The sequence below is a fragment of the Paramormyrops kingsleyae genome, chromosome 9, assembly GCF_048594095.1.
Source record: "Paramormyrops kingsleyae isolate MSU_618 chromosome 9, PKINGS_0.4, whole genome shotgun sequence".
Taxonomy (NCBI): Eukaryota; Metazoa; Chordata; class Actinopteri; order Osteoglossiformes; family Mormyridae; genus Paramormyrops; species Paramormyrops kingsleyae.
Genome location: NC_132805.1, coordinates 30,683,265 through 30,695,639, shown reverse-complemented (window position 1 = coordinate 30,695,639; position 12,375 = coordinate 30,683,265). Strand labels below are relative to the sequence as shown.

General features: G+C 43.7%; 1 protein-coding gene across 1 annotated transcript; it reads left to right on the top strand.

Moving 5' to 3' along the window:
• Positions 1-5,518: 5,518 nt before the first annotated feature.
• On the top strand, positions 5,519-9,408 carry sox4b (SRY-box transcription factor 4b). Its single transcript, XM_023812806.2, has one exon. It carries the CDS (start codon positions 6,405-6,407, stop codon positions 7,524-7,526), a length of 1,122 nt encoding a protein of 373 aa, XP_023668574.1. The 5' UTR covers positions 5,519-6,404; the 3' UTR covers positions 7,527-9,408.
• The last annotated feature ends 2,967 nt before the right edge of the window (positions 9,409-12,375 follow it).

The window sequence follows — 12,375 nt, the reverse complement described above, 5'->3', positions numbered from 1 at the left end:
GTGGTCTGTTTTCATTTGATTAAGTCTGGTGTGGTGAGCTTTCGGGTGAGAGCGTTGGTCCATCTGACAGTGTTGCGCTTGGAGACAAGTGAGATTATCTCTTCAATATTAACTTACAGGTGGCATCCTGTAAATTTGAATACCAACCTGTTGTACTCTCAAAAATCAGCAGGTGTATGTTCTAAATAACCCTTTCAAGTGACCCATCCAAAAGGAGATGGCCCAAGTTATCTAGCTGTTAATTTATTACAGGATTCTCATTTGATTACCTTTCAAAAATAATCACAACAGGATGTGAACTTTCACTACTATTGATCCGTGATTATGAAGACAATATTGCTCTTTTTTCCCTCTTTTATCTGAAACCATACACTCTCACTCCTAAAGTCAGACAACTTGTTTTTAAATGATCAGAGCAGCTTTTCAACTCAGGTCAATCAATCCATTGCATTTTTTCATTTGCTGCAGGATTTTGAAATGCAAAATACACATACATGTCAACTTAGCTTGTGGTCATAGAGAAATATATATGAATTATTTCAACACTCTTTTATGCACATTTCCTAACTTTACTTAAATATTTTTTTGCCATTTTTGTTACAAATTATCCCCAACTAACCACTGCTTAACCTTATTGCATCAAACAATATGTGTGATGTTTTCATCTGTTCATGGTGCAGCACTTCAAATTATAATAGCTTGTTCCTGAATAAACCTTTTTATTGTTTATTCATTTATATAGTTTATGATCAAATGCCATCGATTATAACACTGGCACAAGATGGCAAATTAAAAAGGCATCTACAGCAATGAAATGAAAACAAAAATCACCCAAAGTGTTGTACAGTCACACTGCAAGTCAGCATATCCAAGGCAGAGACTGAAAGGAAAGGTCACTGAAGAGCTGCATTCACATTAACTCCTCTGAAATTGCTAAGCTACTGTACCATCAGCCAAACTAAAGGAGGCTGTGCACGACAAGCTGATACAATTCATACCAACCATGTCTGCTGCATAGTGGCCATGACAGAATTACTGATCCACTAATAATAAAACAAAACAGTGGGGGAATCAGTGAAAATCAGTCAAAAGTGTATCATTTCAAGTATTGATAAAAATGCAGGATGGGGAACTTATTAGACATCCAGACATACTTTTAAGGTAAAGCCTAAAATTCTGGAGCCGACACTATCTTCATAGTTATCATGTCAGGCGACTCAGGACAGCAAATTGTCATTTGAAGACCCTCTGAACTGTCTGCTGTGTCAGCAGTGGAACACATAAAAAACATATATATAATAAATAAAACGATTCTTGGAAGGTGGGAGCAGGCCTGCTACGTCATCAAGAAGGCCCTTATTTAAGCTCCGTCCATTGTGTGTCAGCTGTAAAGCTTCCCTCGGCTCCACTGTGTAATACTGGAAGTAATAAGGGGGATTTCACAGCCTCACAGAACCAATTCCACACGCTTTCTGTCTACTGTTGGTCTCCAAAACAGAAGCAGATGAGCAGATGAATGAAATGAGCAGGTCCTCAGCAGCCAGCTGAGGTGTCCCCACTGAATCATACATCACATTTGTAATAAATGGACACAATTATGTAAAGTGAGGTAACATCTCTCTGACTACAGGGTCAGCAGGGAAAACATTCTAGGAAAAAATGCTTGATTATTTAATTCATTTTGTCCAAAATCACATATATATGTATGCTCAACTGAAATATCAACACCTTTTTCAAAATCAAACAATTTAAAAATATGCATTACATAATGCATAATCTAAATGTAGCCTTTTATGTATTTATATAAAAGTACCCTGCATTTCCCTCCATTTCTGAGGATTTTTCAAATATTCTTGGAAACCTTGAAAAGCAGGTGTTCCATACACCACAGCTGAACTTAAAGAAATCAAAGCCTGACACCAAAAACACAGGCACGTCTGCAAGCCAAGGGCCAAAAAGACAGTTTAAAGATAGGACAGCTCAAACAGCTGCTCTTCAGATAAGATAGCCAATGTCCTTTGCACCTGTTTAAACATGCATATCATAATATAATGATCAATACGGTTAACTAGGGTACCACCTCATGGAAGTGCATAATACAGATTTACTCTGAATGATCTGTTTTTGATATCAAAAACTACACAGAGCAGAATAAGGCAGTAAAATCAGCTAAAAGCAAATATCATTTGCTTCAATCCACTAGATAAGATCCTTCTGTTCTGAAAATGGATATAAATTGGTGCTTGAGGGAGGTCAAGCCAAAGGGGCCCATGGAAGAACTATTGCATTTTCTAACGTGCAACCCGATGGAGTTTTATCATATTATTAATCTATTACTATCATATGTCCGCTTTCTCCAGTGCACATTTATAAAACCAAATCTCATTTCACAGATGCTTATGGCTGTTTAAAAAAAAAAAAAATAGGAAGGACAGAAAGTACAGACCAAAGGTGATACCAGCATATATATTCATATAGAAAGTAAAGAAATACTGAGGAAAGACACATATTTTAAGTTTATGCAAAAATGACCTCTACGAAAGTATAATTTATTGTCAAGGGAATTATAATAACTGCCTTTACGCTATATTGCTTTTCTTTTCAGGGGTCTTGTTTGAAACCCAAAATGCAATATTTCTACCCAAAAAGTCACTGCCACCTCACCTTTGGATTTCAATTCCGAACCGTATTAAAAAACGGCCTTCCTTTCAGAGCTGACACTAGGAAATGCCCTGTCAGGAATCACCTGGTGTAAATCTGTCAAATTATGTCATACAGATGATGCGCTTCATTCCAATTCATCATGGGCCTGACGGCTTATGAAGGGATTCATACACACTGAGTGAGCATAAGCGTTTCCTCCAGATGTGGTATAAGGCAGCGATGAAGGCGTACCTGCTCCCACTTATAAAATCCTCCATCACGGTCATGCTTTCCCCTTTCCTCTCTATCATATCACATCATTGTTATCCCACATTACAGTAATTGCCTCTCTGGCATATACTAGTAGCTGTTGTGAGTCAAATCAAAACCCCACAAACTGTTTTCTCAACACTTAAAAAAAACCTGTGATAAGTGATCTCAGATTACGGATACTTTTTCAAAATAATAGATGCATTTTTTCCCTTTGTTCCATATACACACTTTCGGTTGCCTAGATGACCCTAATAACCTGAATTTTTTTTTAAAGGTAACACTTTCCAGCCTCAGAAATGCTAGTGAATGTTTCAGAACATTTAAAAAAAATGTAAGTTGAGGAATAGATGCTTCACAACTCATTTTACTGGAAAACTACTGTTTTTTTTTTTATACACGTAATGTACACACAAGCATTTATATATATATATATATACATATGTGTGTGTTTGCGTGTGTGCGTGCATGCATAAACACATTTAAACGATCCAGCAACTTAAAAAACTCGCCGTAAATGAAGCCAGCCGTAAAATTGTTGATGATATTATCAACATGTTTATAAAAAAGACTGGAGTGGCGTTAATATTTTAACGTTCTATTTGTTTGTTTTGGGTGGTTTTGTAACGGACTGCGCCCCTTACCTGAACTGCAGACCGGTTTCGCGCCAAATCCGCCACGGGCCACACCTGCCGCGCGTCGAGCTTCCACGCGACACTCTCCCGCGCATCGCGAGCGCGCAGGCTGAACCAGGCGCCGACATACATCGCTCCAATAGAAACTAAGAAACAGGCAGAGAAGCTCCATTATAATAATTAGGAAAGGATCATCAATTACTGAGGAGCTTCCAGTCCTCTCCTCAGACAACCCGCATTCCCTGCGCAAACACACACGCTGGTGCGTGCGCCTTCACGTGCGCCTGCCACCGACTCCTCTAAGCTGCTCGTTAAATGCATGGCATTTGCTTTGATGTTACTCTTTAAACATGTTTAATAGAAATTGTTCAGGTTGTATAGAAGCTTAAATGACATTGCAAGCAATGTGCATTTTGGCTGTCCGTTCTCATTTTTGTTTTATAATCACTATAGGTTTTTTAAATATTTTTAACTCCAGATATAAGTGTGAAAACTTTAAACCACAAGCCTGAATAACCACCCTGCTGGACTTGAAAGTGATAACGTGGGCTACCATAAAGGTGATTACCGATTTGCTCGTTCATTATATGTAAATATAGTTTTAACTGTAATTTATTCTTGAGTATGACAGTAGACTACACACAGTACAGTGGAAAGATTAAATGGAGTTTTCATTTATTTGCGTCCGTGCACGTGCTACCTCCTAATTCACATAGTAATTTATTAGTTACTTGCACATTCAGTTAGTAATATACACCTTTGGGTCAGCGTGCAGGGAAAATAGCACATTAATTTATGTCATAAATTGACCTTTACCTGGTTATGCTAAGAGGTGGCTGAGGGTTGAACCTTTGGTTGTTTACTGAACACATTTGGCCACAAACACGGTTAAACAGTTCTGTAATTTGCACACTTAATAAACGTCTGAGTTACATTATGTAATTCGCTCAAAGGTCCATGCTCCGGCGCCCACTGAACGCGACATCGCCAGCCTCGTCCGTCCCTTGGCTCCATTCTGCCATCTAGCGTCGCAGACAAACACAGCTTCAAGTGCAGGCCGGTAAGCGCGCTCCCGCTTCCCACTGTCCGTTCAACCGCAGGAGTATGCCTAGGTAGCGTGCGGCTCTGCTTGCTAATGCCTGCGTTCTCCTGGATGTTGCTTAGCTTTGTGGGGAAAAAAATTAATAATTTACAAAAATAAGTTTGAAATAAACTTCAGAAGTACGGCAATTGTGTAATTAAATGTTTAAGATCGCGTTTGTAAGTGCATGTATGCATTGCGTACACGTGTGTTAGATAGGAAGAACTGGGCGATGAAGCGATTCTGGGTGCGCTCAAAGCCAAATCGCTCGCCTTAAGCGAATCGACAGACTGTGGCTGAGCCCCGTTTTCCATATGAACGCTTTCACTACGCGCCCCGCCTCCCCGAAGCCCCCGGTGTTCGCGATGGTGCGTGGCCCGCTTGATGTGACAAAGAACCGCCTGCCATTTCAGCGACTCCGCCCTCTAAGACAGTCTGAGTGCAGCCTGTGGGGACAGTCTTCTCACAACACTTAAATGCAATTCAGACGGCAGGACTGAAGCAGCCGCTAAGCTTTCCGTCTCTGTAAAGGAAAGGTAGATACTTTAAATTAAAAAAATAATAGGAGACATTGTTTGCCTTAAATTACGCGAATGTATGTTTTTTGGAAAACTACATAGGGCTGTCTGTATTTCTATACGTAAATATCTAAATTAGAATAGCTTTCTGGTGTTAGATATTTTCCATCATAAACGTTAAAGTATGCACATCCATGCCCCCAAAACACTTTGTTTAAAACATTTACTTCCATTTTTGCTATATATATATATACACACACACACACATATATATATATACACACACACACACATATATAGCTACAAAAAACCAAACTGACACATTGCTTATTAAATTGAGAATTTGAATTGTATTGGATTCAGATGTTTAAAAAACCGATGCCATTCTTTACAACCATCACTAGATTGTTCCTTTTCTGGGAGCTTAAATCTAATGTAATTTATTTCCATGTATGCCTAGAAAAAATGAATAAGTACATAAGCATGTCCCTTTAAAACTAAGTTTGCAGTGTACACTGGAATGAGGTCAGACATAAAGCTCCTCATTGCACACACTGATTGTTATTAGATTTCTTATTCCGCCAATGGGCTTGGGTGGGGCGTGGTTTTGACACAAGAAAGGATAGAGACAGTAGCCGATTGGCTGTTTCCTTTCGTCATTATATGGCTGGGAAAGGATAAAGCGGCGTGAGGCGGAACTGTTGTCTGCTAAAACTTGAGACTGCAGATGGACGGTAGAGCATAGAAAGGGAGAAAGAGGGTTTTTATAACCGCTTGGGCTTCCCGCGTGGTGCGAAAGGGGGAAGGCTATGCAAAAAACAGAGGCATCGCAGAAGCTTGGGAGAACGACTGGCGACTCGGCGGTGTGCTGAGACAAAAAGCGTATGAGTTTGGGACTCCTGTGCGACAGGTTCGGCTTTGAAACTTGCATATAAGCCGGTGCCTGGGAATTAAGAGACGCGCACTAGCAATTGGAAACATTTTTTTCCTCCTACCCGCGGAACTGAATCGCACGGCAGGTACCTGACAAGGAAGTTTCTCCCCCCCCCCTTCCCCATCTGTTAACACTGCATTATCTGCTGCATGCTCTGGTTTTGTTAACCCGACTCGGGACTGGTAGAACTTATAACTGAAGCGTATAGGAGTAGTGAAGAAGTGAAGTTTGCATCATAGCGAGCTGAAAGCCGAGGGCTGCTCTGCGTCGGAGAGGCGGAGAGACTCCGCTTGCGATAAAGTGTGCACACTTGTTACTGAACTATGGTACAGAAGACTAACAGCGCTGAGAACACGGAGGCGGTGTTCGCGGGCGAGTCGAGCGACTCGGGAACCATGGACCTGGACATGGCTTCATCGCCGACTCCTGGTTCCACGGCGTCCACTGGAGATAAACTGGACCTCGGCTGGTGCAAGACGCCCAGCGGCCACATCAAGAGGCCGATGAATGCCTTTATGGTGTGGTCGCAGATCGAGAGGCGGAAAATCATGGAGCAGTCCCCGGACATGCACAACGCCGAGATCTCTAAGCGCCTGGGCAAGCGCTGGAAGCTCCTTAAAGACAGCGACAAAATTCCCTTCATTCGAGAAGCGGAGAGGCTTCGCTTGAAGCACATGGCAGATTATCCCGATTACAAGTATCGGCCGAGGAAGAAGGTCAAGTCAAGCAGCTCCAAGTCTGGCGAAAAGGGGGATAAGGTTAACGGCAGCCCTGGCTCCAAGCCCTCTTTGAAAAAGAGCAGCGGCTCTAAGTCGGGCAAGACGCACAAGATCGTGCTGGGGAACGGGAAGGCGGCGCTTTCGGAGCCGGTCTCGCACTCGGCGGCGGCGGATCACCACTCGCTCTACAAATCAAAGTCTGCCTCGGCTGCCAAGCAGATCTCCGAGCGGAAAGCCAAGCGGGTCTACATCTTCGGCGGGGGTAGCCACAGCGTTAGTCCCTCGTCAGTCGCCGTGCCGGCCAGCCCCACTCTGAGTAGCTCCGCCGAATCCAGTGACCCTCTAAGCCTTTACGAGGACGGAGCGGCGAGCGGCAAGGAGGGACCGGAGTCCCCCGGCGCGTCCAGCGACCACCACCGGTATACCGGCATGCGGGCGTCTTCGCCAACCCCCTCCGCTTCCCACTCATCGTCGTCCTCCCAGTCCTCGTCCTCAGACGAGGAGCTCGATGACGACCTGCTGGACATAAACCCTAGTCCCGGTTTCGATGGCATGTCGCTGGGAAGTTTCGGCTCGTCGGTCTTGGACAGGGACTTGGACTTCAATTTCGAGTCGGGCTCCGGCTCCCACTTCGAGTTCCCCGACTACTGCACCCCGGAGGTGAGCGAGATGATCTCGGGTGACTGGCTTGAGTCGACCATCTCCAACCTGGTGTTCACGTATTGAGCGCGATCCCGACACGGGGAGGAAGAGTGAAATAAATAAAAAAAACCATGCATTTGCGATCCGAAGATCACCCGAGGGGTGCGTTGCATACCTCAAATGTCCTGCTGGAGGAAAGAGGACAGGGTGCGCTGATTAAAGATTATAACGCTTGTGCGAAGGATCGAGGAGCGGGGTGTCGGAAGGGCCAGAGCTGGAGAGTGTTTTTGCCGGCAGAAGAGGGGGGGCATCACGCGAGAGCTTTCCCCTATAGGAGCGACTGGGATCCTATTGAAATAAACACTCGGTCTGAACTGGAAAACTGTGATTGATTTGCACGTCGAATGCGCGGCTCCGGCCCGCTACTTTGTATCAATGTTGGACGTTCGGGAACTTTTATAATCGCCACGTGAACTTAAGAGGTACAGAAATAGGCGTCTTAAGCGGTTTCTTTTTTCATCGTGATGAATTTTTGTCCAAGGTGGGTTGACATTTTAAGATTTTTTTAAAAAAAATTATAGAAAAAAAACGCATGTTACCCTGTTCTCTTTGCTGAGATTTCTGTTGACTGTCGGACAGTAAAACTAGTGTTTAGCGTTATTTAAATGGCTAGATGGCGCCACGTTTTTTTCCTAACGAAATAAGGAAGAAAAAAATCACCAGCGGTTTTCATTAACTTCAGGATCCAAGCGGAACTCAAATCTGTGCTGAACTTTATAGTATACAATTCAGGACCAAACTTCTTCTAGAGTTGGTTTCTCAGATCTTAAGTGGGAAGATTTCTCGCCCATTTCTCCATCCTCGTGTATTTTTTCCCTTGTACATGTATTCGGATGCCATTTTTATATAGATGTATTTATACAGGCCAAACGACATTTTTCGACTCTTTTTGTTCTCGTACGTCTTGTGTATTACCCGCTCCGTCTGTCTCATCCGCCGAAGGGCTAGAGTTTTAACTTTTAATTTTTTATATTTAAATGTAGACTTTTGACACTTAAAGAGAAGAAACGTTTGATTATTTTCTCAGTGTATTTTTGTACAAATATATATAAAGGGGGTGTCAATCGGTGTATATCGCTGTTTGGATTTCCTAATTTTAACGACCAGGTGGCTGGTTATCTCAAAATCAGCTTCCTATACATGTTTACAGTTTGAATCTGCAGGCTCCTTAAAGACACAGTATCTCACCCCAATACCCCTGTAAACATGTGCTTCAACACCAGTATTTTGAGCAGCCATTTCTGCGGTTTTTTTAGTATCTTAAAGAGATCTCGTAGCTTTAAATAACAGTTTCTTGGCGTTTTTTATAACAAAAACTTCAGTTTTAACCACTGGTTGGAATATATAGGCTATATATATATATTCACAACACAATTACGATGCCGATTTGAGTTCGCAAAACTTACGTACTGCGTTTCTCATATTTGAATATTTAATCTTTTCTACTTGTCGGCTAAATAGCCAGTTGTTTTAGTATCTTATGGCATGGTGAATAGCATTTGTATTTCCAATTCAGGTTTATAGCTGTTGTGTTTTAAAAGGAAAAAAGAGGAAACGTGATCATCTTTGTACATTTGACTGTATTATAAGGAAAGATTGTGTGTTTATGTATGTTGTTGAGCTATAACGGGACAGGCACTAGAACAGCTATCCTTAGACACCCTTACCTTTTTAAGGTGGTTGTTCATGATTTTTATATACCGTTTTAAAATAACTTTATTTTCATTCATCCTGTGCAATATGCTGTGTAGAATATTGTTTCGTCTTCTCATGCCATAAACACATTTTCAAGGGGGAAACTCATGCCAGCTAATCGTGTCAAGTCACTGCCTGTCAGATTGTCGATATACTTCTGTACATAATTTTTTTTCAATGAGGAAATAAAATCAGCTGGAACTGAACCCTACTGCTGGCTGCTGGTCTCTTGAGTGTTTTTGTTCAGCGTGTGGGAGGGTTTGCTCATCTAGTATGGGAACGGCTCCTATTTCTAGACGTGCAGACGTCTGTCTAGTCTAACTTTGATGTGCTTGTAGATCATTGCTGCTCATTCTCTGACAGCTTCCGTGAGCCCTGGGTTTAACCTCTTCATGAAGCAAAGAATTTTGGTGCTTCCCAAATTTGCACAACCACCTGAAAAAAAAAACTAAATGTGTGTGCAATGGAGGTTGTTATATTATTCATATCTTAAGGTATTAAACCTGTGACTTCCCCTGTTTCCAAGCTGAATCAGCCTCCTTTGCTGAGGCCCAGGGTGGTGGGCGTCACTTCTGGTTTAATGAAAAAGTGCATCTAAAAAAAGAACGAACTTTTTCAAAACAAGGGCTGCGAGCCCTAGAAAGCAGCGGAGCTGCTTTAAGGAGTTTGCCCATGTCAGCTCTGTTTGGTTTGTCGCCCTTCCTCCCACCTCCTGGCTGCATTGCCCAGCTAAAAACTCCGCGGGAGGCTTCAGACGGCTCTCCCCCGTGGGGGGAGGAGTGTTAGACAGGCTGGAAGAAGCCAGACTGTGGGTCCCTGTGGATCGTGCAAAGGGATGATTCTAGTAGGTAATTATGCCTCTCATACATCTATGGTTTCTTTACTGGTGAATCTGATATGTGTGGAGGAATTTATTACCAAAATACCTTCCTTGCACTAATCAGCTTTTTTTTTTTTTTGTACTGAAGACTGACTATTGATTACTGTAAATGGGAAGGGGCATCAATGCTTTTTTTTCTTTTTTTAAATTCTGTTAAATCTAGTGAATGGAGTTTGATTGTACAGCCAAGCTTCCCAATGTGGCCGTTTTGCCTTGAATTTGAATACCGCCATCCCCAGCCCAGACTCACCACTGCACGTTACATGCCCAGTTAGTACATTGCATTAAAATATCTGAGTGTTATTGGTGGCAGAAGCATACTGGGAATCTCAGCAGATGGGGTAATATACATTCATTTGGACCCCATGCCCACATAATACTCTCTCCACCCTCCTCATATTTGCATATGACCACGTAAGGGTATGACAGTTTTGCTTATTTACATTTGTCAAGTGGAATCATCCAAGAGGATTGAAGGTAAGAAGGTAAAGGTCTAAGGCTTGATCACCAACAGGGCACTTTTTATCGACTAGGCCCTTTAGATCCAGCGATACCGCTGGCCCGTGGCAGCCATAATGGGAAAAAGGTGTTTTTCACAGACTCGCCTGTGATTAATTGAGAGGATCCACCCGGATCAGCCTGAAGTGCACAGCTCTCCCTGCAGTGCAGTCGACCTGCCCAGGAAGCGTCATGCTTTAATCCTGGGATGGGGTTCCTGTTTTATTTTTGGCAAATGACACGTTTTGTGATGGGTGCCATGGTGGTGCAGTGGTTAATGCTGTTGTCACACCTCTGGGAATCTGGGTTCGAGTCTCCACCAGGATTCCATGTGTGTGGAGTTTGCATGTTCTCTCCATGTCATTGTGGGGTTTTCTCTGGGTAACACCCCCCCCCCCCAAAAAAAAGGTCCAAAAAACAGACTGAGGCTGTTTGCCTGTAGGTGCAAATGGTGTGTGTGTTAGACACCCCCCCGTTGACCCTGAATAGGACGAGTGGTTTCAGAAGATGAATGGGTACTTTTGGGGCAGGGTGAAGCCTAGTGGGTTAAGACAGTGAGCCCTAGATCAGAAGGTTGCCGGTGCAAACCCCAGGAAGAGTGATGTCACCGCTGGGCCCTTGAGAAAAGCCCTTAACCCTCAATTGCCCCAGGGACTGGCTGACCTCGCTCTCTCAAAAAACATGCATCACTTTCCATAAAAGCATCTGCTAAATAAATTGTAAGTGACAAACGTGGGGATGTCAGTGTTAGCACCACATACGGTGCGGGGGCCTGGTCCTGCTCGTCCGCAGCTGCTTCCGTGTTCTGCCTTTCACTTGGTACAAGCTCTGATCACTTTCTCGAGGTAATTTATCGGGTACTGGCTCCACTCACCTGGTGTTCCTGCTGTCAGCTGCCTCATAAATTAAAATACTTTCTAGGAAGAGCCCCCAGGACTGTGGTCCGGGGGGATCCGGGCCAGGCAGCCTCAGTCTAATAAACGCAGGCCCATTCATGGACACAGCTGCACGAATGTCAGCGTGTTAATCATCGGCCGGCGTCCCAAGGGGGGGTCGCCACCCTGCCCCTACCTGGAGCTGTCCGTTGCTCCGGCTGCAGTAACAGACACATTCCTTGAGGTATATTCCTAAACATTTTAAATGACGCATTTTAATAAGTGGCGTCAGTCTAGAGGTTTGCATGTTTCATTGCGCCATTGCCAGCCTGGCTGCCTGTGCTGTACCCCGCCCCCCCCCCCCAAATTATTTTGTGAGTTAACAGACCGATGCTAAATTCATTCCCCCATTATTGTAGTTTTTGTTCATTATTTCTGTTAACGATGACCATTAACATTTGGGGGCTGCGTGTTGCCGTAGTAGCGCTGATTTCCCAGGACATCTGTGGGGGTTTGCACACTTTTTATGTTTGTGTACACTGCCTCCCCCCCCCCACCCCCCACCACCACCTTTTGTTCCTGTGTGAGTAAACATAAATTTTTGAGACGGCAGGGTCACACCCTCCCTGGAGCAACTGAGGGTTAAGGGCTGGATTAAGGGTCCAACAGTGGAATCATTCTGCCAACCCTGGGACTTGAACATGCAACCTTCCAGTCACATGCACAGTGTCGTTACGCACTGAGCCACACACTGCTTTACAGTGGGGCTTGTGTCATTCCGTCCAGCATGAGAGCTGTGCTGTAAGCTTCTGGGGCAGCGCTTACGGCTGCCTTCACTCTGCCTGAATGAAACATCATTCAAAGTCTGGGGACAAGCTGCCGAGTTAACATGCATTAGCAGTTTTTTTTTTTAATGGTATAACTT